General features: G+C 34.9%; 1 protein-coding gene across 1 annotated transcript; it reads left to right on the top strand.

The window, feature by feature from the left end:
- The first annotated feature begins 20,612 nt into the window (after positions 1-20,612).
- Positions 20,613-22,986, top strand: LOC112709399 (uncharacterized). The gene is made up of 5 exons (XM_025761286.1): positions 20,613-21,038; positions 21,114-21,344; positions 21,447-21,630; positions 21,730-22,007; positions 22,096-22,986. The coding sequence occupies exons 1-5, from the start codon at positions 20,613-20,615 to the stop codon at positions 22,984-22,986; spliced, it is 2,010 nt and encodes a 669-aa protein (XP_025617071.1).
- Positions 22,987-25,292: the final 2,306 nt, after the last annotated feature.

Below are 25,292 nucleotides of genomic sequence, written 5' to 3'. Positions count from 1 at the left end.
TGAAAAGGCGAGTTCCTGGCGGCTTCTTTGAGGTTGGCCGAGGACACAACCTTGATGCATAAGGAGAGTTACGTTACGACTTATCGGGAGGTGATGCGCCTGAGGGAGGAGTTGAATAATGCCCGGGAAGATTATTTTGAGCTCCAAGGTCATCTCGTTGGCAGCGTGACTGCTGCTTATGAGAACTTGAAGGAGCAAGTTCGGGTCATTGCTCCCGAGGCCGATCTCACCCCTTTCAGCCTGGACAATGTTGTCAGGGATGGCAGGATTGTCCCTGATGACGATGGTGATGATGATGCTGATCCTCCTCCTGTGTCCTCTGCCAAAGTGTCGACCTCTTCTACTCCTCCGATTGTACCCAACTCGGATTGCCAGATTCTGAACCGGGAGGATGGGACTGTGGACGCTGTGCCGATTCAGACTCGTCCTCCTTCTCCTTGCCCTGATGCTGCCAAGAAGGCTTCTGATGTTTGCTGATTTCTTTCTGGATATGTAGTTGGCCCGACTTTTGGGCTTTTTAAAACTTTTTATTTAATTGCTGACATTTCCTAGTTGCTTGTTTAGCAATTTTTTATTTTGAAAAACAAAAGGTAGCTCGCTATCGGTAGGTTTTGGTGGCCTTCCGGGGCCTTATAACTTTTGTGGAGTAATAAAAGTCGCTTTTTTGACTTGGCATCTTTTCAGTTTTCTATTGATGTTTGAAATCTTGTTTCTTGACCTCCTCGGATTGCTTTGTTTTATTGTTTGTAGCTTAGATCCTTTGAGGTTGTGACTTATGGGTCCAACTTGTTTCTTGGTGGTTCTTTTGCGCTGGTCCCCTTTTAAGTTATTTCTGTAATCCTCTTTCTTGAACCTTTGTCAGGTCTCTTTCAGGGATTACTTTGATAACTTTTTAGTGGTAGGAGTCCGACTTGGTTATGTCGGTCTCCTTTAGGTTATTTTTTGTAATCCTCTTTCTTGGACCTTTGTCAGGTCTCTTTCAGGGATTACTTTGATAACTTTTTAGTGGTAGGAGTCCGACTTGGTTATGTCGGTCTCTTTTAGGTTATTTTTTGTAATCCTCTTTCTTGGACCTTTGTCAGGTCTCTTTCAGGGACTACTTGTATAACTTTTTAGTGATAGGAGTCCGACTTGGTTATGTCGGTCTCCTTTAAGTTATCTTTTATAGTCCTCTTTCTTGGATCTTTGTCAGATCTCTTTCAGAGACTACTTGTATAACTTTTTGTTTTGGGCTAATTTTGTTATGTCAGGCCCTTCTAAGTTAAAGTAATCCTCTTTAATAGGGTTGGTCAGACCTCTTTCCAGGGTTTACTTATAACTTGGGTTGACTTGGTTCATTCGACCAGTCCTTAAGTTATTATTTTAGCGATCCGTAAGACCTCGTCAGGTTCGTTTTTTAGATCACTTTCGATAACTTCTTACATTATTCTGTGTTCATCTTTGCCGATTTGTAGAAAGCGGTTGTCATCTCTAAATCATCTTTTGGGTGAATCGCGTTTTCACCTTTATCGGACGGTTGTCTTTATCGTGATCGTGCAGTGAAATTGTTTTTCACTTTCTGCCGATCTGTTGCTTTATAATCGGACGATGAATGCTTCAGATTAATGCATCTTGAAATCTTTGTAGAATATCTAATGTATTTTATTTAAAAGAAAAAGTGCGAATATACATATGGGATTGTCTGAATCTCAACTTGGTGCCTCATTCAAAAACTTTTTTAGGAAAAAGAGTGCATTAAATGATGAGATCCTTTTGTCTTTTTTAACTGTAGTACCTTCTTAGGTTGCAGGCGTGCTGATGAGCGGATAATTTGTACGCTTTTTGGCATTGTTTTTAGTTAGTTTTTATTATATTTTTATTAGTTTTTAGTTAAAATTTACTTTTCTGGACTTTACTATGAGTTTCTGTGTTTTTCTGTGATTTCAGGTATTTTCTGGCTGAAATCGAGGGACCTGAGCAAAAATCTGATTCAGAGGCTGAAAAGGACTGCAGATGCTGTTGGATTCTGACCTCCCTGCATTCAGAGTGGATTTTCTGGAGCTACAAAATCCCAATTGGCGAGCTCTCAATTGCGTTGGAAAGTAGACATCCTGGGCTTTCCAGCAATATATAATACTCCATACTTTGCCCGAGATTTGATGGCCCAAACAGGCGTTCCAAGTCAGCTCAAGAATTCTGGCGTAAAACGCCAGAACTGGCACAAGAATGGGAGTTAAACGCTCAAACTGGCACAAAAGCTGGCGTTTAACTCCAAGAAGACTCTCTACACGAAAATTCTTCAATGCTCAGCCCAAGCACACACCAAGTGGGCCCGGAAGTGGATTTTTATGTCATTTACTCATCTCTGTAAACCCTAGCTACTAGTTCTCTATAAGTAGGACCTTTTGCTATTGTATTTACATCTTTAGATCTTTGAATCTTTGGATCTTTGATCATCTTTAAATCTTAGAATCTTTTGATCACTTTAGATCTCTAGATCATCTTTGGACGTCTAGTTCTTAGATCATGGGGGCTGGCCTCTCGGCCATGCCTAGACTTTGTTCTTATGTATTTTCAACGGTGGAGTTTCTACACACCATAGATTAAGGTGTAGAGCTCTGCTGTACCTCAAGTATTAATGCAATTACTATTGTTCTTCTATTCAATTCAGCTTATTCTTGTTCTAAGATATTCATTCGCACCCAAGAACATGATGAATGTGATGATTATGTGACGCTCATCATCATTCTCACTTATGAACGCGTGCCTGACAACCACTCCCTTCTACAAGCAAACAAGGCTTGAATGTTTATCTCTTGGATTCCTTAATCGGAATCTTTGTGGTATAAGCTAGAATTGATGGCGGCATTCAAGAGAATCTAGAAGGTCTAAACCTTGTCTGTGGTATTCTGAGTAGGATTCAAGGATTGAATGACTGTGACAAGCTTCAAACTCGCGATTGTGGGGCGTTAGTGACAGACGCAAAAGAATCACTGGATTCTATTCCGACATGATCGAGAACCGACAACTGAATAGCCGTGCTGTGACAGAGCGCGTTGAACATTTTCACTGAGAGGATGGGAGGTAGCCACTGACAACGGTGAAACCCTACATACAGCTTGCCATGGAAAGGAGTAAGAAGGATTGGATGAAGATAGTAGGAAAGCAGAGAGACAGAAGGGACAAAGCATCTCCATATGCTTATCTAAAATTCTCACCAATGAATTGCATAAGTATCTCTATCTTTATTTTATGCTTTATTCATAAATCATCTATAACCATTTGAATCTGCCTGACTGAGATTTACAAGATGACCATAGCGTGCTTCATACCAACAATCTCTGTGGGATCGACCCTTACTCGCGTAAGGTTTATTACTTGGACGACCCAGTGCACTTGCTGGTTAGTTGTGCGAAGTTGTGATAAAGAGTTGAGATTACAATTGTGCATACCATGTTGATGGCGTCATTGATGATCACAATTTCGTGCACCACGTGCCATGACCTGGGAAGCTCTCGCCCATCGAGTTCAGACAGTCTGTAGTAGCCCTTTCCAAGTACTTTTACAACTCAGTAGGGTCCTTTCCAGTTTGCTGCCTGCTTTCCTTCTCCTGGTCGAGTTGTTCCAATATCATTTCGGATTAGGATGAGATCATTCTCTGCAAAACTTTTCGGCACTACCTTTTGATTATATCTGGAAGCCATTTGGCGCTTTAGAGCTTCTTCCCTGATCTGAGCTTTTTCTTGGATTTCTGGTAACAAGTCGAGCTCTTCTCTCTAAAGTTGGGAGTTTGCTCCCTCATTGTAGTGAACTACTCTAGGCGACCCTTCCTCAATCTCTACTGGAATCATCGCCTCTATTCCGTATGCTAATCGGAAGGGGGATTCCTTCGTGGTGGAGTGTGGCGTTGTTCAATATGCCCATAGGACTTGTGGAAGCTCCTCTGCCCAGGCTCCCTTTGCATCTTGTAATCTCCGTTTTAATCCGGCCAATACGACTTTGTTAGCAGCTTCAGCCTGTCCATTGGCTTGTGGGTGTTCAACGGAGGTGTACTGGTGCTTTATATTCAAGTCAGCTACTAGTTTTCTGAAGCCTGCATCTGTGAATTGAGTGCCATTGTCTGTGGTTATTGAATATGGAACCCCGAACCTTGTGACAATATTTCTATATAAGAATTTCCGGCTTCTCTGAGCGGTGGCATTGGCTAGGGGCTCTGCCTCGATCCACTTTGTAAAGTAATCTACCCCTACTATGAGGAATTTAACTTGTCATGATCCCTGTGGGAAGGGGCCGAGAAGATCGAGTCCCCATTTTGCAAACGGCCAAGGCGAGGTCGCGCTAATGAGTTCTTTTGGCGGGGCGATGTGAAAGTTGGCATGTTTCTGACATGGTGGACATGTCTTTACAAATTCTGTAGCTTCTTTCTGTAGAGTTGGCCAATAAAATTCCGCCCGGAGTACTTTTTTGGTGAGAGCTCGTGCTCTGAGATGATTGCCACAAATGCCGCCGTGTATTTCTTCTAGCACTTCCCTTGTGTTGGAGGTCGGCACGCATTTTGGTAAAGGTGTTGAGATTCCTCTTTTGTACAGGATGTTATTTATGATGGTGTAGTACTGTGCCTCCCTTTTTAACCTCTTTGCCTCCTTTTCTTTTGTGGGGAGCGTTCCTGTTTTGAGGTAGTTGATTATGGGGGTCATCCATCTTTGGTCCTGACTTGTTATAGTCAGGACTTTTTCTTCTTCCGAGATTGACGGGTTTTGCAACGTTTCCTGGATGAGGCTCCTATTGTTGCCCCCTGGTTTGGTGCTGGCTAGTTTTGAGAGTGTATCAGCTCGGGCATTTTGTTCGCGGGGTATGCGGCAGATTTTATACTCCCCGATTTGTCCGATCTGTTCCTTGGTTTTATCCAAATATTTTTTCATGGTGGGATCTTTGGCTTGGTAGCTCCCTGTTATTTGTGATGTGACCACTTGTGAATCGCTGTAAATGTTGAGTTTTTGAGCTCCGACCTCTTTAGCCAGCTTCAAACCGGCCAATAATGCTTCATATTCTGCCTGGTTGTTTGAGGCCGGGAACCCGAACTTGAGGGAGAGCTCAACTTGGGTTCCTTGGTTGCTTTCTATTATCATGCCTGCGCCGCTTCCAGTTTTATGTGAAGAACCGTCCACGTAAAGATTCCATTCTGTGGGGGTTTCTAGGGCATCTGTGAATTTTGCGATAAAGTCGGCCAGATACTGTGATTTGATGGCCATCCGAGCTTCATATTGGAGGTCAAACTCTGACAACTCGACCGCCCATTGTAGAATTCTACCTGCCAGATCTGTTTTCTGCAATATTCCTTTTATGGGCTGGTTAGTTCGAACCCTAATGGTGTGAGCCTGGAAGTACGGGCGGAGTCGTCGAGATGTTAGAATAAGGGTATAGGCAAATTTTTCTATTTTCTGGTAATTCAGCTCGGATCCCTGTAGCGCTTTGCTAATGAAGTAGACGGATTGTTGCCCATTTTTGTCTTTTCTGACTAGTGCTGAAGCTATTGCCCGGCTCCCTACTGCGAGATATAATATGAGCGGTTCTCCTTCTCGTGGTCGAGATAGGATAGGTGGTCGTCCTAAGAACTCCTTGAAGTCTTGGAAGGCTTGCTCACATTCTATCATCCATTCGAACTGTTTTTCCTTTCTTAAAGTAGCATAGAAGGGGAGAGATCTTATCGCAGCTCCTGCTAAGAATCGGGATAGGGCGGCCAACCTCCCATTGAGTTGTTGTACTTCTTTGACACAGGTTGGGCTCTTCATGTTGAGTATGGCTTGACATTTGTCTGGATTTGCTTCAATTCCCCTTTGTGTGAGCATGAAGCCTAAGAATTTGCCTGCTTCTACTGCGAAGGTGCATTTTGCGGGATTGAGCCGCATGTTGTGCTTCCTTATAGTGTAAAACACTTGAGTCAGGTCGGATAATAATGTATCTTTGCTTTGTGTCTTTATCAACATGTCGTCCACATAAACTTCCATAATTTTTCCGATGTTATCTGAGAAGACTTTATTCATTAGCCTTTGATAAGTAGCTCCTGCGTTCTTGAGACCGAAAGGCATCACGATGTAGCAGTAGTTTGCTTTCGGTGTTAAAAACGAGGTCTTTTCTTGATCTGGTGGATACATGGGGATTTGATTGTACCCCGAGTATGCGTCCAAAAATGAGAGATATTTGTATCCGGAGGAAGCATCTACTAGAGCGTCAATACTTGGGAGTGGATATGGATCTTTTGGACAAGCCTTGTTAAGATTGGTGTAATCGGTGCACATTCGCCACTTCCCATTTGATTTTTTCACCAAGACAACGTTGGCTAGCCATAGCGGGTATTTGACTTCTCTTATGAATCCGGCTTCCAGTAGTGCCTGTACTTGCTCGTCCACAGCTTGGGATCGCTCTGGCCCAAGTTTTCTTCGTCTCTGCTGCACCGGTCGAGATCCTGGATAAACTGCCAACCTATGACACATTAGCTTAGGGTCTATGCTTGACATGTCTGCGGCTTTCCACACGAAGAGATCGACGTTATCTTGCAAGAATTGTATTAGTAACTCTTTTAAATCTCCTTTTAGGATTGTGCCGATATTGGTTATTTTTTCCGAGGTGTCCCCGATCTGAATCTTTTCTATCTCGCCTTCTGGCCGGGGACGAAGTTCTTCTCGTTGGTGAACTCCGCCCAGCTCGATTGTGTGGAACTCTTCTCCTTTGCCTCTGAGGTTTAGGCTTTCGTTATAACAGTGATGTGTCGTCTTCTGGTCTGCTTTTATCGTGGCTATCCCTTTTGAGGTAGGAAACTTCATACATAGGTGTGGGGTCGAGACTATTGCGCCGAGTTGATTGAGTGTTGTTCGTCCTATGAGAGCGTTGTAAGCTGAACTTACATCGACTATGATGTAGTCTATTTTGAGGGTCCTGGATTGGTCCCCTTTTCCGAAGGTTGTATGTAGTGGTATGTATCCGAGTGGTCGAACCGGGGTATCTCCTAGCCCAAACAGGCTGTTTGGATATGCTTTAAGTTCTTTTTCTTCCAAGCCGAGTTTATCAAAGGCTGTTTTGAATAAGATGTTGGCATAACTCCCTTGGTCTACTAATGTGCGATGTAGGTTGGTGTTTTCCAATATGATGGTGATAACCATGGGATCATCGTGTTCCGTGATGATGCCGGATGCGTCCTCTTTAGTGAATGTAATTGCCGAAATGTTGAGTGCTTTCTCCTCTCCTTCGACATGATATACTTCTTTGAGATATCTTTTGCGAGAGGATTTGGAGATCCCACCTGCTGTGAATCCGCCGTGTATCATGTGGACATGTATTTCTGGTGTCCGAGGTGATTGTTCTGTTCGTTCGGTATCTTCATCCCTTCGTCTCTTTCTTTGATCATCATCTCGGGTGGCCAGGAATCGATCTAATTTTCCTTCTCTCACCAATTTTTCTATGATATTTTTTAAGTCGAAGCATTCGTTTGTGGAGTGTCCTCGGACTTGATGGTATTCACAATATTCCTTCCGGTTTCCTCCTCCCCTTTTGCCTTTGAGTGGCCGTGCTGGGGGAATTTTTTCTGTATGGCAGACTTCTTTGTATATCTCGACCAGGGATGCCCTGAGAGGAGTGAAATTATGGTATTTTTTTACTTTCTCCCCTTGTCGATCTTCTTTTCTCTTTGATTCCTTGTCTCTGTCTCGGTAGGAGGCCCCTGATTTTGAGGTCTCTCCTAACCGAGCGTTTTCTTCTATGTTGATGTATTTTTCTGCTCGTTCCTGTACTTCGTCTAAGGAGGTTGGGTATTTTTTTGAGATAGGGTGGCTGAAAGGTCCCTCTCGTAGGCCATTGATGAGTCCCATAGTGGCGGCCTCCGTTGGTAAACTTTGTATGTCCATGCATGTTTTGTTGAATCTCTCCATGTAGTTGCGGAGGCTCTCCCGATCTCCTTGTTTGATCCCTAGTAAACTGGGGGCGTGCTTGGCTTTATCTTTCTGAATGGAGAATCTGGCTAGGAATTTTTTAGCTAACTCATCAAAGATTGAGATGGACTTCGGGGGTAGGTTGTCAAACCATCGGATCGCTGTCTTTGTGAGAGTTGTTGGAAGAGCCTTGCAGCGAACAGCATCTGGGGCGTCAGTGAGGTACATTCTACTTCTAAAGTTGCTGAGGTGATGGTTGGGATCCGTAGTGCCATCATACAGGGTCATGTCCGGGAGTTTGAAGTCTTTTGGAATTTTGGTTTTCATGATTTCCCTGGTGAACGGGTCTTGCTCTTTGCGTGAATTTTCCTCGAGATTAGCCCGGGGGCTTTTGATTTGAGATCGGCTTCCAATTGCAGTAGTTTTTCTTCCAACTCCCGACGTCGCCGCACCTCTCTTTGGAGATCTCTTCCAATTTCCCGTTGTTGTTGGGTTTTTTTCCAGTTGTTTTAGGCGATCCAGGAGCGCTTCTATTGCCCCTGAATTTGGTGAGTCTTTGTCTTTGTTGGTTTCCGGAGTGTTTTGTAGTGTGACATCCATGTTTTTGTGCGGTGTCCGATCCTCCAGACCTGAATCATGGTCGTTGTCATGGTCGTCCGTCATGGTGATGGGATGACTTCCAGGTTCCCCGGCAACGGCGCCAATGTTCCGTGGGTTACCTGAAATTGGAGTTCGATCTCGAATGAGATCTTCTGTACGGGTCGGTGCTAACGTGTCCGACTGGTGGGAGACGGCCGGAGCCGTTGTGTCCGACTTGTTGAATTTGGTGGTGGTGCTGATTCTTTTGTCCCCAGAGGGTGGGGGGTACCTGGGTGCTCCAGTGTATTTATAATGGTGAGATGTGACCTTTTGGATAAGATAAGTTAGTTATCTTATCTTATCTTTTATCCTTGAGTTGAGGTCAGCGTATCTTCAACGGAACCGTCTTTATCCCTATAGGCTTGCGCTGCCTTAGGATTTGAGTCGTGTTCCTCTAATCGGGCCCTTTATTGGGCTCTCTCATTGACTCGGCCGAGTTCTTTATGAAGAAGTCGGTCCGCTTGACCTATAGAGGTCGGTCGCTTTGTCGTCGATCATCTCAGGTCGGATAGCTCGACCCAGGGTATGAACATAAACCAAAGCAAAGAAATAACAATAACAAAGTAATTGAACAATAAGAAACATGAAACATAAATTGCATTAATGAAAATTGAGAGTAACACATGAACTCATAAACTAAATTAGCAAAATAAAGGAATCAATGAGAGAAGTAAATAACTAAAGTGCTAGAACAAATAAAAGTAAGAGAAAACTAAATTAAAGAAAGATTGAACCTGAACCTAAGGAAAATTGGAAGAAGAAACCCTAAGACCTAGAGAGAGGAGAAAGCCTCTCTCTCTCTCTAGAAAACTACATCTAAAACATAAAATTGTATGAATAAAAGTGTGAATGATTGAATCCCCTTTTCTAGCTCCACTCTGCAGCCTCTAATTAGTATTTTTGGGCCTGAAACTGGGTCCAAAGCAGCCCAAAAATCGCCCCCAGTGTTTTCTATTTAATGCAGTACGTGATGCTCTGTCACGCGTACGCGTCGCTGAATAATTCCTGGTCACGCTGATCCTGCGATGCGCACGCACGGGCGATGCATACGCGTCACCTAACTGCAAGGCAACTATGGCAAATTGCATATCATTTTGAAGCCCCGGATGTTAGCTTTCCAACGCAACTGAAACTGCCTCATTTGGACCTCTGTAGCTCAAGTTATGATCGATTTAGTACGAAGAGGTCAGGATTGACAGCTTAGCAATTCCTTCAATTTCTTGTGTTCCTTCCACTTTTGCATGCTTTCTTTCCATGCTCTAAGCCATTCCTGCTCTATAAACCCTGAAAACACTTAACAAACATATCACGACACCGAATGCTAATAAGAGAGGATTAAAATTAGCAAATTTAAAGTCAAAGAAGCATGTTTTCAATCGTAGCACAAAATTAGGAAGGAAAATGTAAAGCATGCGAATTATATAAATAAGTGTGAGAATAATGGATAAAATCCACTCAATTTAGTACAAAATAAACCGTAAAATAGCGGTTTATCAGTCAGCGTTCATGGTGGAAAGTCGGATTTTTGGAGAAGAGATGTTAAAATTCCAATAAAGGTTAAATTTCTTAGCACCCTCCAAAGTCAGGAAGAAAGGAGTGGTGCCCTCAACTCCCTTAATCTTAAAAAACTTTTCTTTAAATTCATGATAGGATTCCTTAAATAAAGTAAAAATTCTTCTGTTCGAAACACTTCGGAAAGAGATGAACCAACGACCCTGTGACCTATGAGGAACTGTCAAAGTAAAATAGTAACAAAAAAAAACTAAGCGAGGCACGATATCCAAGAATGAGAAAAAAAGTTTGAAACCTCGGATAATCACCTAAGTGTTGGGATAAGGTGCGAAGGAGCACACCCAGTGTAAGTCAACACACTCACTTGAAAATCAGAAAAAGGCAAACGAATCCCAATCCAAGAGAACGGAGTTTCATACATCCATAACGAAATCGTGTGTATTTGTTTATGTGGCACAAATGGTTCCTGGATCTCAGGATAGAGAAAATATATAAATTACTAATATCGAAGGTGAAAATAGTTTGGACCTCTCAAAGAGTATCAAGTTCCTCTTACATGATGGTGGACCGAGTGGTTTGAACTTCTTCGGATATCCAAGTGTAGATGGCCACCTCGAGTTCAATATTCATCCTCTAAATAGGAGCAGCTCAGGGTCTCGGCAAACTCGCACCGCCACGGCCACAACTCGCAATTACCTTTTTCTAGCCATCACCTACAAGGGTACTACCACTACGTCACTACTATCATAAACAAAATTCTAAGATCACAAATACTTGGCTATGTTTAAAATACCAAGCAAAAATCAGGAAGCATAAAGTGGGGGCAAGCGAATCATCAATATACAAAAAAATACCCAAACAGTGGTGCCCCCAACTACATTTAGCCTAATTAGAAGGAAAACAAACAAAACAAAAGCATGAAAAACTACAAGAATCATCAAACAGTATCCACAAAACAAGGAATGTGAATAAAAATTCACATAATAGAAGAAAAGCTAAGCTTCAGGAGGTTACATGCAAAAAAAAAAAGAGGCACCAAAATCAATAACCTCAAATGCGTCGATGAAAGAAGAATCAGCAGCAATGAGCTTGTTAAAGAAGAAACACGTTGAGGAAGGCAAATAAATTGTTTGCGTATGAAGAAGGGGAAGGAACTATTGGCACTATTTACATGAGAGAGAGACTGTTTGTACGAGAGAGAGAGAGAGAGAGAGAGAGAGAGAGAGAGAGAGAATTTTTGTGAAATGAAAGTGAAAGACTTTGGCAAAGGATAGAAATGAAAGGTAAAGTGAAAAATAAAGGCTATTTAATTTCAAACTAATGTTACATTTATTATAGAGAGAAAGTAGAATTGACAGTTTGTGGAATAATGGATTCGTAACCATTTTTAAATTAAAGAAAACTGTTCAGTTTCCTTTAATAAACCCTTTGAGATTCCTAGCTAAAGGAAAGACCTAACTCATGAACTCGGATGCCCCTGACTTGAGGGCCCAGGCTCAAGAATCCGAGTTGGAGGCACTGTTTCGGACAAAAGAGAACATAACTGACCAAGTGATTAAGGCCGCAATCGATCTCATGGGATAACAGCCTTATACCACAACAGATACACTACCGAATTCCATAACTACCAAATTCTAGCAAATAATGTGCGATAATGAGCACTAAATACCAAAAAAAAGGCAGCCCCAAAGGGAAAAGGCTAAAAGGGAGAGGCAACCATCAGGTAAACACACAAGAAACTCACTTTACAATCTCACACTCTACTAACTTTAGTATCAGAGTGTCTTGCAGGTTGCCCACCCGACCTAGTTCTACAAAAGAGAAAAAAAAGCATGAACTTAATTCAAAACTTCAAAAAGTACTTAGATGCCTAGTATTTTCTCATTAAAAAATAATTTATTTTCAAAATTACTTTATAATTTATTTTGAAAATATATAAAAAACTTTTTGTATATATAAACTAACATGGAAGGAACTATTTTAGAACTTATAAAATTTTTGAAAGATTATTTGGAAAATTGTTAAACTCTTTTGGCAACTGTTTTGTATTTCATTTTGGAGATTGATTTGTCTAACTTGCATATATGAATACTTAACAACTATGTCTATGAGTTAATATTCTATGTCATTAGTCACCTTTAATGACTAACAGATCAAATTGAAGAGGAACTGTATTGTCTAATAAAGATATATGTTACGAATTATTTTGTGTATTTTAAAACTTTGAGATTAAAGTGTATAATTTTCAAAACCTAGAGAGATGATTTAGATAATTACTCAAAAAAAAATTAGCCCCAGTATTTAAGATCAAAATCAAAATAATCCCTAATTTTTTTTATTAAAACTGGTCCTCAACGTTTAAATTGTTTTTAAAATTATTATTTTGACTATTTTAACATCATTTCTCATCTCACTAACCCATAATACTATTTTCATCTCCATTAAACTATTCATCTCCATCTTCATATAGTTTTACTTTAGATATCAATAAATTTTTTTACAATCAATTTTCTTTTTTTTTTCTTATGCTCTTCTTCTCAATCTCACACAACATTTAGAAGAAAATAAAATAAGGGAAAAGCAAAGAGAGAGAATGAGAGTTTGGTAGAAAAACAAGATAGAAGATGAAGGGTCAGCGTTAGCGAGGTTGGGTATTGTTGCTGCTGTCAAAAAATTAGAGAGAGAGAGAGAGAGAGAGAGAGAGAATGAACAACAACAACAAAGATTTTAGATATCCACTTTTCTGATAGCATTTTGGAGAGCAGGAGTAATAGCGACAACGATTTCGATGGTAGTGGCAGCAGAGGTAGAAAAGGAGAAAGAAATCTTAGATATCCTCTTATTCCTCTTTTTGGCTCTCTATCTCTCTTTCTCTCCCCTGTCTTCTCCCTCTCTTCTCAATGTCTCTTTTCGACGACCCAACTAGCAGCAGCGGTGGATTTTCTCACCGTTACTGTCCAACTCTCTCTTTATCCTCCTCCTTTTATTTTATTTTTTTCTTCCTCCTTCTCTTTCTCTTTTACTTCTAGTTCACTCCATCTTTCTTGTCTCGCTCTCTCTCTGTCCTTTTTTTCTTTAAAAAAAAGAATATTGTGTTGTTGTTGCTGAATTTGAAGAATTAGATTGCAATAAATAATATTAGTGGTGTTGTTCTTAAATTTGAATGTTATGTTATTGTTGATGATGATAGATGAAATGGATAGTTATAGGAATAGAAATGGCTGATATTTGGTGAGAATAAAGAATGTGGTGTTAGGATTGGAATAAAAAAAACATAAGAGAAATTTTGTTGGAAATTTTTTGAAAGAACGATTTCAATTCAAAAATACAATATGGAGGACCATTTTGAATTAGAAAAAGATTAAGGACGATTTTAATTTTGATCTTAAATTTTAGAGATCAAGTACTTATTCCTAATAATAATAAATTTGAAATTAATTAAGATAGTAAGTAACACAATTTTCATTTTATAAATTATGTATAACGAAGAGCATTTTAAAAAAAAAATTAAATACTAAATTACTCTTATATCCCCTTATATAATAAAATATAAAAGATATATAAAGAAATGTGTTTTAAAAAAAAAATTAATACCAAACTACCTTCATACTCTTTTTTAATACCAAACTACTCTCATACTCTTTTTTAATATATAACAGATAGATATATTTTTATTCGTAAGAATTAAAAAATATTATGTTTTTAGTAGAATTTTTTTTGATAAACTAACTGAATTGTATTGACAAAAATATGTATTTCATCTAATTACAAACTTTTATTTGTAAGCGCCAATAAAATAGCAAATAAATAGAAGACAAATTTGTATGTTTATTTGTGACTATTAAGATCAAAATGACAAATATGTCTTACAAAAATTTTAGAAAGTGATAAAAATAACAATTTTTTTTTTAAAAGTGGCAACAACTTGATAATTTTTTTTTATTTTTCATGACAAAATTTGAATAGTATTATATAAAGTACAAGTAAAAAGCCAATCAAATTTTGATATTTGAATTTTTTATGTTTGTGTTAAAAAATTGCAACCATTTAACAAACTTTTTTTTTCGTAAAATCACTATATTTTAATAATAAAAAGTCTCATTTTCTAATCACAATAACAAAAAATAACATAAAATATATGATATCTAAAATTATTTTTTAAATATAAATATATATATATAAAACAATATATAATAGGAATACAGAAGGTTTGATATCCATTTCTTTTTTTATATTTTATTCATATTTCTATAATCTAAAACTACTTACTTAGTCACGTACTCACGTTCTGTAAATTCTATATTAACCCACGAGAGCTTTATTTTTAACTGTCAAATAAATTTAAAAAGATTGATCACTCTCAATCATAAGATTATAAAAATGGCTCCATTTGCAAAATAGTTTAAATAAGGTAATTTTTTTAATTATTATTAATTATCTATAACAATATATAATGAAAAAACTCATTTTGGTGTCCAAATTTTTTTTCTTTTTTTATCCTTCTTAATAACTTATTTCCCATTATAAAATTTCCACTACTTCATTTTCATTTACGTTCATGTCAATATAACTTCTCCCGTTAATTTCTCTTACATAGTCACATCACCTTACTATTTACTACATCATTACAGAATTCCCACTAATTAATCTTCATCTTCATCTATAATAACTAATAGAATACTAATTTCTCCTCTTAATCTCTCTCACTTCACTGGTTACTCCATAATAAAAAAAATTCATTTCTCCTCCATCGTTTCTGTCATTCTTCTCAACTCGCCTAAATATAATGTAAAACCTACTCTAATTTACTTTTCCTCATTAAATAAAAGTGTAAAACTATTTTTATTTATTTCTTTGATTAATTACAGTTGACAACATACCAATGGAAGATTCACGTGGAAGTGGTCGACTTGGCAAGACTATACCAGGCAACAAAGATAAAATATGAGTGAATAATAGAGGCAACAACACCTTGCCAGAAGGCATGACAGTTATCGAGAGAGTATTAGACGATGAAAATAAATCCATACATCGAGTAATAAGTAATTTTTGGTAAATTTTATTATATTTGTGATATTTATTTAAATTATATTTTATTTAGTGTTATCTTAGTTTTAGTTTGTACCATTTTGTTCTGAGCACAGTGTACTCTGTAGCTTCACTCTAATTATTTTATTAGAGATTTTGTTGTAACTTCTTAGAAAAATTTATCATTTTTATATTTCTTTTGATATTTTTTTCTCCCTTTTTTAACATTCTCAATTGAATTGCCTCCATCCTTCTCTTTTGCCTTCTTCCACTGCAGTTACAATTTTTTTTAATTTACTTACTCCATCTATATTTTTAATCCATTTTTTATTTTTTTAATTTGTTACCAATTTTTCACTTAGACAAATAGCGTTATGCCTTTTTCTCTCATTAATTTGATTTGATCTATAATCTATAACAATATATAATGGGAAAACCCATTTTTGGTGTCCAATTTTTCTTTCCATTTTTATCCTTTTTAGTAACCTACCTCCAGTTACAGCATTCTGCTATTTCATTTTCATCCACGTTCACCTCAATATAACTTCTCCACGTTAATTTCTCTCACATCACGTTACTGTATCAGTTACAAAATTCTACTACTTAATTCTCCACTACTGCATCAGTTAATTCCTCTCACATCAATTACTCCATCAATTGTATTATTCCCAATTTTTTCTCTTAATCTCTCTCACTTCACTGGTTACTCCATATCTCTCCGTAATAGAAAAAATTTCTTTCATTTTTCCTCTGTCTTCTCCTGCATTCTTCTCACTTCGCCTAAATATAATGTAAAATCTTCTATAATTTATTTTTTGTCATTAAATAAAAGTGTATAATTGTTTTTATATGTTTCTTTGATTAATTATAGTTGACAACATACCAATGGAAGATTCACGTGGAAGTGGTCGATGAACTTGGCAAGACTATGCCAGACAACGAAGACAAAATATGAGTGAAGAACAGAGGCAGCAACACCTTGCCAGAAGGCGTGCCAGTTACCGAGAGAGTATTAGACGAGGAAAACAAATCGATACATCAAGTGGACCAACTAACATGGCAACACCATTACAAGATATCACAAATATACCTCCTCAACAATACTCTATATCAGGTACTCTAAATTATACTTCTCAGTAATAAATTTATATTGTTAGTTTATTATTTAATATGAATTATTTTTTATGATATATCTATGTTACTGGACTCTTAGTACGTACCAATTATGTATAATCTATTTCTTGAGTGTACCCTTAAATTATCAAATTACATTATTTTCATCTTAATAATGAATTTTTTACATATACAGATACTCACAATAATACCGGAGCTGGTTCAAGTAATATACCAAACGATCCAAATATGGGTAGGAATCTTATATTTATATTTATTTAATTAATAATAATTTATTTTTCCTTAAATTTTGATTCAATAACTCTTTTATTATTGGCCTAAATAATATTATTATATTATCTTAAATGTAATTTACATCATTATAATCTCAATTATTAAATAGTTTAATAATTTTTTAATATAATATCATACAAATATAAAATTTTTATAACTGTATTATTATAAGAAAAACATATATATATTCACTGTTTAATAATATATTTGTTATTAAATTTTCTTATTCTGAAAAAAAACTTAATAGATAATTCTGGTATATTTTTTAACTTTTTTTCTACAATTTAGTTCGTCATTTAATTTGAATTATTTCTACAGTATCTCTATGTTATCGTACTCTACCGAATGTACTTTTAAATTCTCAGCCTACATTATTTTCATCTTAAGAATAAATTTTTTAAATATTTAGATACTCATAATAAAAGCGAAACTGATTCAAGTAATAAATCGAATGGTAATAAATATGGATAGGACTCTGTATATTTATTTAATTAATAGTAATTTATTTTTCATAAATTTTGATTCAATAGATCTTCCATTATTGTCCTAAAATTTTCTCGCGCACAAAAAAAAATTAGCTGATAATTTCAATATTTTTTTATACTTTTCCTTCTAAAAAATAAATATATCAGAAGTGATTATTTTTTCACTACATAAATTTAAATTGATAAATTTACTATTTCAATATTATAAGTTATAGATGCTACCAGTTTAATATAATTTTTATTTTCACGAATTATTTATCTCTAAAGAAAAATTATACACTGTAAAATATAATCATTTAAAATATATTATTGTCGTTCCCAAACAGTCCAAATATGGGAAGGAATCCTATATATTTATACATATATCTATTTAATTAATAATTATTTATTTTTTCTTAAATTTTGATTCCATAAATCTTTTATTATTGGCCTAAATAATATTATTATAGATATTATTATATTGTCTTAATGTACTTTATATAATTATAATCTCAATTATTAAATAGTTTAATAATTTTTTAATATAATATTATACTGCCAAACAATTTTTATAATTGTATTATTATAAAAAAAATATATATGTTCAATGTTTAATAATATATTTATTATTAAAATTTAGTAGATAATTCTGGTATTTTTTAAATTTTAATTCTACAATTTAATTTGCCATTTAATTTGAATTATTTCTACAATATCTCTAAGTTAATGTACTATTAGTACTATTTATTTGTAATTTATCTATCGAATGTACTCTTAAATTGTCAACATACATTATTTTCATGTTAATAATAAATTTTTTAAATATTTAGATACTCATAATAAAAACAAAACTGATTCAAGTAATAGACTAAATGGTAATAAATATGGATAGAACTCCTTTATATTTATTTAATTAATAGTAATTTCTTTTTTCATAAATTTTGATTCAATAAATCTTCCATTATTGACCTATATAATATTATTATAAGAATAAATAAAATGTTCTCGCACCGCATCATTATAAAAAAAATTATATTAGAAGATATATGTGTTTAATAATATAATTGTAACCTAAATTTTTTCACTATATAACAAAAATAATTAAATTTTCGATATTTTTTTATACTTTTCCTTATCAAAAATAGATATATCAGAAGTATTAATTTCTTCACTACATAAATTTAAATTGATAAATTTACTATTTTTAATATAATTATTATGCTACCAGTTTAATATAATTTTTATATTCACGAATTATTTATCTCTAAAGAAAAATTAAACACCGTAAAATATAATCATTTAAAATACATTATTGTCGTTCCAATAATATGATTGCTATTATTCAGATGCTCATAATAATAGTGGTCCAATTAATATCTAATAGAATTTTACGTTTCATATCTTTTTTAATATTCTACAATTCCTTTAAACGTTTTATTTAATACACAAAAAAGGTTAAAATATTTTTAATAAATATATATAACATTGAAAAAAATAAATGATAATTTTTTCACTTAATAAATCTATTATACGGTTACACTTGAATTTTTTTTCACTTGAATTTTTTTTCAAATGGTGACTTTTTACAGGAACTCTAACTGCCTATCATGTATTTGTATTTTACGGTCACTATCTATTTTTTTAGTTATTCAGCGTTTGAATAATTATGATATTAATGGGTATTCTACGTTTTCTATTACTTCCAATCAATTTAATTTGGTATGATTTGTTTCTTTAAAAGTAACCTCTCAATTACCACTGATGGTGTATAGACTTAATTTAATGAAAAATTTTATAACTTTGTTGATGTGTTCTTTTTACATACTATCAGAAATCCATGGAAATAGATCTGATCAAAACAGTAGACGTGAAGAAAATGTAACTGGTTAGTATTGTACTTTTTTTTTCTTTATATATTTACTATTGTGACATAATTTTAATAGGTAAATAAATTTATAAACAAAATTTTATTTTATCCTTATCTGTTAGCATATTAATGTATTCATAGTAAACATTAAGTGTGAGCATAATTGGTGTTAAAAAAATTATTTATTTAAGATCATTACAAGAACCAATTATAAAAAAAGAGTGCCAGTGCCTAACAAAAAAAAAATTTAAAATCTATACACAAAAAAATTTTATAAAAACCAATAAAATACTTAAAATATTTATTTGCCAATTAAAATAAAAAATATGTAAACTTTAGCAAAAATAATAAAATAGGTAATTTAAAAAAATTTATATTTTGTTGAATCATTCTGTTATAATTCACACAAACATGACAAAATAAAATAATTAAATAAAATATAAAAAAATTTATTTATTTAAGATCATTACAAGAACTAATTATAAAAAAAGAGTGTCCGTGCCTAACAAAAAAAAATTAAAATCTATACACAAAAAAATTTATAAAAACCAATATAATACTTAAAATATTTATTTGCCAATCAAAATGAAAAATATGGAAACTTAAGCGAAAACGAAAAAAAATTAATTTAAAAAATTTTATATTTTGTTGAATTATTTTATTATTATAATTCACACAAATATGACAACATAAAATTATTAAATAAAATATATTTTAAGAAATAAAATAAATAGTAAAAATTAAAATGATAACTCTAGGAGAAAACATACAAAATAAAAATTATTAGAAGTAATAGAATAAATAAAATATGAACCAATATTATCGTCATGTATTGTATTATTTCGACCAGTAATATCTAAACATTTAAAAAACATGAAACAAAACATACAAGCTAAAAAATTTGGCCAAAGGCAAAAATTGTCATATCCTATATAAGATAATTAACTAAAAAATGCTATAAGACAATTGATGAACAGAGAACTTTATACAAAAAAAATTATGATATATAAAGAAAGTATTTTTTTTAAAAAAATTATTTATTTCAGACTCAATCTATATTGTATTGACTATTTAATCTAAAAAAAATAATCCATGATAAACATAGTGTTACCATATAAACAAAAATATATAATGGAACAAGAAAATAATAAACATTTAGAATAATATAATGTTATTATAGATCGTAAGTGATTTTAACTTTGTTATAACAGTTTCGAATAAAAGGTTTTAAACAAAATAATTTTATTAAAAAAAGAATAAAACTATATTGCTACAGAATAAATAATATTTCTTTATAATTAAAAGAATAAAAATATTTATTTAACGAATAAAAAACATCTTTAGAAAGAATAAAATAAAATATTTTATAATTAAAGTTGTTAAATACATCTGAATGACAAAATTTAAAAAAAAAATAAAGTCAAACAACATCACAATATTATACAATGTAACAAAGTCAAGAAAAATGATTGAAACATCACTTAAATATTTGATAGCTACTTATCTCTTTTTTATGATACTACTATAATGGAAGTAATTTTTTGTATTTATAATCAACAAAGAACTATTTTTTTAGTTGTTATAAAATTCATCATTTTATGATTTTCATTATGAATGTAACCAAATATATGTTAATTTAATACGAGTACAGAAATTAGACAAAATGTTCGAGCATCCCATAATTGTGCTTGAAATTTTCAAGAGGATGGAACAATAATTCGAACTCCACTACCAGTCCCAAGGACATGTCATTACTGTAGCGCACGTCTATTTCACCATGAGACGTTCGAGATGTGCTGTAATGGGGGAAAAGTCTCTCTTCCCCGAGTAAATGCTCCTCAGGAATTGCTTGAAATCTTCTTGGACCCCTCTGCAGAAGGAAACCATTTTAGAAAACATATTCGTGGATACAATCATGTATTTTCCTTCACTTCGTGTGGTGTGCACATAGACGAACAACTGGCTATAACAGGTCGTGGTATATATACATTTCGTGCTCAAGGCTCAATATATCACAGTATAGGAGGATTTCATCCGGATCAGAGCACGCGGCCACGGTTTTTGCAACTGTACATATATGATACTGATCACGAGTTGCAGAATAGGATGCTGGAGAACACACAACTACATGAAACATTAGTTTTCAAGTTACAACAATTGCTACACCGGTATAATCCTTTTCTCTATGTGTTTCGCCAGCTTGCACAACGGTCAGATGTACATGAGTGTAGTTTGGTCATTAGAGAGTGACCTGCTAATCAGCCACAATATAGTCTTCCAACTGCGTCGCAGGTAGCAGCCATAATTGTTGGTGATGACGTTGAAACAATGATTCGTGGGCGAGATATTAAGGTGCAAACTCATGCTGGTAGCCTACGAAGGATTCAGGAATTCGTTGGCTATTACGATCCACTACAATATCCTCTTCTTTTTCCATTTGGAACTCATGGATGGGATATCAATACCCGAAGTCAAAGTGGCGGCAAAGTATCGTGCCGAACATATAATAGTTATATGCTCCAGGTACAAATCTCCATTTCCTACGCAGTATAGACTTCAATAAAATTATGCCAAAAAATTGATCAATGTATCTAATCTTTTTTGCAAATTCTAAAAAATTTGTAGATCCGCCCCGATGATCATTCCACCGTATTGCAAGCAGGACGACTACTACAACAATATGTTGTTGATAACTATGTGAAAATTGAAACCGGAAAGTTAAGATGGGTTCGAAATAGACAGAAGAAATTACGGGCTGAATTATACCAAGGTTTACAAGATGCTTTGAACACAGGAGAAACTAATGCAGGTAAATATTGTTGTATCTAATTGCTACTTCGAAAATCATTAAGAATTACCCAAAATAATTATTAAAACTAATAATATTTCTCTATATATTTGTCTTCAGAAAATGTTGGAAGAAAAAGAACAATATTACCATCGTCGTTCATTGGTAGCCGTCGCGACATGACCCAACGATATGAAGATGGAATGGCGATTGTTCTTAAAGAGGGAAAGCCAGATATTTTTCTCATAATGACATGCAATCCATCTTGGACTGAAATAACTTTAGAACTCAACCCAGTTCAAACTCCACAAGATCGTCCAGATCTAACAACAAGAATTTTTCGAGCCAAATTTGAACAGCTGAAAGAGGATGTAATTACTAAGGGTGTCTTGGGAAAGGTGAAGAGCTATATTTATGTCACTGAGTTTCAAAAAAAGAGGGTTGCCACATGTACATATGTTGCTAATCTTAGAAAACAATGACAAGTTAATTGACCCGGAGCATTATGATAGTTTGGTACGTGCAGAGATACCATCTAAAGAAGTAGAACCACACCTACATAATGTTGTGCTAAAACATATGATTCATGGTCCTTGCGGTACACTTGATCAATCTTCACCCTGCATGAAAAATGGCAAATATAAACGCAACTACCCAAAAGAGTTCGCAGCAGAAACACAAAGAGGTGACGACTCATATCCGCAATATAGGCGACGATTCGACACTCCAGTACAAATTAACCAAAATGTCACGGTTGACAATAGATGGGTAGTTCCGTACAACCCTTGGCTACTACTAAAGTATGATTGCCATATTAATGTTGAGATATGTAGTAGCATCAAGAGTATAAAGTATCTCTACAAATATTGCTACAAGGGTCCAGACCGGGTTGCAATGGAAGTTCACAACAGTTCTAATGTTGACGAGGTCCAACAGTTTGTTGATGCAAGATGGATTGCTGCTCCAGAGGCATGTTGGAGAATATTTAAATTTAACCTTTACCGAATGTATCCATCAGTGGAAAGGTTACAAATTCATTTGCCAAATCAACATCAAGTGAGCTTCTATGATCACCAAACCATTCCTGAAATACTTAATGATGATTATTTCTCTAGAACAATGCTCACTGAGTTCTTTGCTCTAAATCGTGAGGAGGACCAACAATCTAGGCATCTTTTGTACAGGGAAATTCCAGAGTATTACACTTGGCACAACAAGGAAAAGGAATGGCGTCGGCGCAAGACACATAGGAGATCCATCGGTAGAATTTATACTGTATCACCTTCAGAAGAAGAAAAATTCTATTTGCGTATTCTGTTATCTAATGTCAGAGGACCAATCAGTTGGGATGACTTGCTAACAGTGAATGGGATCTAATATTCGTCCTTCAAGCAATCTGCTCAACATCGAGGATTGTTAGAGAGTGACAGTAGCATCCATGAATGTTTGGTTGAGGCATCTGTTTTACGATTGCCATGTGCTTTACGAAGGTTGTTTGCAACCATCTTAATATTTTGTGAGCCTACAGATGTAAGAAGCTTATGGGATGAATTTTTTTCATATATGGTGGATGATTATCCGTTAACCAGCACCACAACAGCCTTAGTGTTCACAAATCGGCTACTCAGGGATATAAATGATATACTCCTTCAGCACGGAAAACAGATTACACAATACGATTTGCCAGCTCTAACTCATGAAAATGACAATGACAACTCGATACCCAGAGTTATCCAAGAAGAACTGTCTGTCGAAGTACCCCGGGAAGACCTGTGTTCCGTAACAAGATTGAACGATGACCAGTCTAAAGCTTTCAAGTGCATTATGAATACAATTGATCGAAGAGAAAGTGGAGTGTTCTTTGTTGATGGGCCAGGAGGATCAGGCAAAACATTTCTTTACAGAGCTATAATTGCAGAATTGAGAAATAAGGGTCATATGTCTTGGTAACTGCATCATCAGGAATAGCCGCAACATTATTGCCTGGGGGTCGAACAGCTCATTCTAGGTTTAAGATCCCAATTAATGCAGAACCATCATCCATTTGCAACATAAGCAAACAATCAGATCTTGCAAAGCTGATTAGACAAACAACGGCAATCATCTGGGATGAAGCACCTATGGCAAATAAAGAATCGGTGCAATCATTAGACCGCACTCTGAGAGATATATTAGCAAACGATATGCCATTTGGAGGAAAAGTGATGGTGATGGGAGGAGATTTCCGCCAAGTACTGCCTGTGGTACCAAAAGGTAGTAAGTCACAAATGATTTCAGCTTCTATAGTTAAGTCTCAATTATGGGCTTCCACTGAAATTCTCCATTTGCGACAAAATATGCGATCTTCTAATGATCATGTTTTTGCTGAGTATCTTATGCGCATTGGTGATGGAATTGAACCCACCATACATGAAGACTTTGTACGGATACAAGCAAATATGGCAATTCCGTGGGAGGGTGAAACATCGTTACACAAGTTATTAGAAGAAATATTTCCAAACTTACAATCTCATGGGTGGGACGCTTCTTACATGGTAGAAAGGGCAATATTGACGCCAAAAAATCATGATGTGCAACAGCTTAATGATATAATTATCAACCAGTTTCCAGGAGAAGAACGAAATTTAGTCTCATTTGATGAAGTAGAAGGAGATGCTAATAATTTATATCAACAAGAATATCTTAACTCAGTTTCTACAGGCGGTTGCCACCTCATGTGTTGAAGGTAAAAAGAGGTGCACCTTTGATGTTATTGAGAAACATAGACCCTAAGGCCGGCTTATGCAATGGTACAAGGTTACTATGTCGTGGAACTTTTCAAAACATGTTGGACGTAGAAATTTTAACCGGTCATCACTGTGGAAGAAGAGCTTTCTTGCCTCGGATAAAACACAAAACAACAGAAAATTCAGGACTGCCATTTATACTTATCCGGAAGCAATTTCCTGTAAGGTTGAGTTTTGTAATAACAATAAACAAATCACAAGGACAGACAATTCCTAAAGTAGGGATCTATCTCCCTAAACATGTATTTAGCCATGGCCAATTATATGTTGCTCTGTCTTGAAGTATTTCTCAGTCAACTACAAAAATTTTAGTCAAAGAAGGAAAAATAGATGGAACAAGTGGAGAATTTACCAGAAATGTAGTTTTCAAAGAAATATTGTTACCTTCCCCACAGGTAATTTATGTTCTTAGTAAGTGTGTGTAGTTACTTCTTGGTACAATTCAGTCTACATATAATTTTAATCTTTAAATCTTTTTCATTGATATATATATCTATGTATACAAACTTTAATTTATTGAGGATTAACGACTAATAATTTTTTAATAGACAATTTGATTTCAAAGGAGCTCATCAATATATGCCAGGAGATAAAGACAACCACCTTGAACATTTGTTTTATGCAACAGGTACATACTAATTATCATTAACTAAGACATACTATATATATACTAGAAATATATTAACAAATATCAATTACAGGAAGAAGGATTCCAAAATCTCTGGAGTGCATGGAAAGATGAGCAAGCAATTGCATCAATCCAACCAATAGACAATAAAGTAATTTTTTAAATTAATTACTGTCAAAATTGCATTCAATATACATACTTCTATTTCTATGTTAGTAATCATAATCATATGTTATCTAATAGGTTCATTCCCTTCAAATTTATTCTAT

Source organism: Arachis hypogaea, chromosome 9, assembly GCF_003086295.3.
Source record: "Arachis hypogaea cultivar Tifrunner chromosome 9, arahy.Tifrunner.gnm2.J5K5, whole genome shotgun sequence".
In the NCBI taxonomy this organism is placed as follows: Eukaryota; Viridiplantae; Streptophyta; class Magnoliopsida; order Fabales; family Fabaceae; genus Arachis; species Arachis hypogaea.
This window is presented reverse-complemented; position numbering and strand designations above follow the sequence as displayed.

What these genes read in the sequence shown, in the direction of transcription:
- LOC112709399 (XM_025761286.1), top strand. Translation starts at nt 20,613, where the DNA reads ATGTGCTGTAATGGGGGAAAAGTCTCTCTTCCCCGAGTAAATGCTCCT. An exon ending in ATAATAGTTATATGCTCCAG is followed by an intron (nt 21,345 to 21,446) that starts GTACAAATCTCC and finishes AAAAATTTGTAG; the next exon opens with ATCCGCCCCGATGATCATTC. An exon ending in CACAGGAGAAACTAATGCAG is followed by an intron (nt 21,631 to 21,729) that starts GTAAATATTGTT and finishes ATTTGTCTTCAG; the next exon opens with AAAATGTTGGAAGAAAAAGA.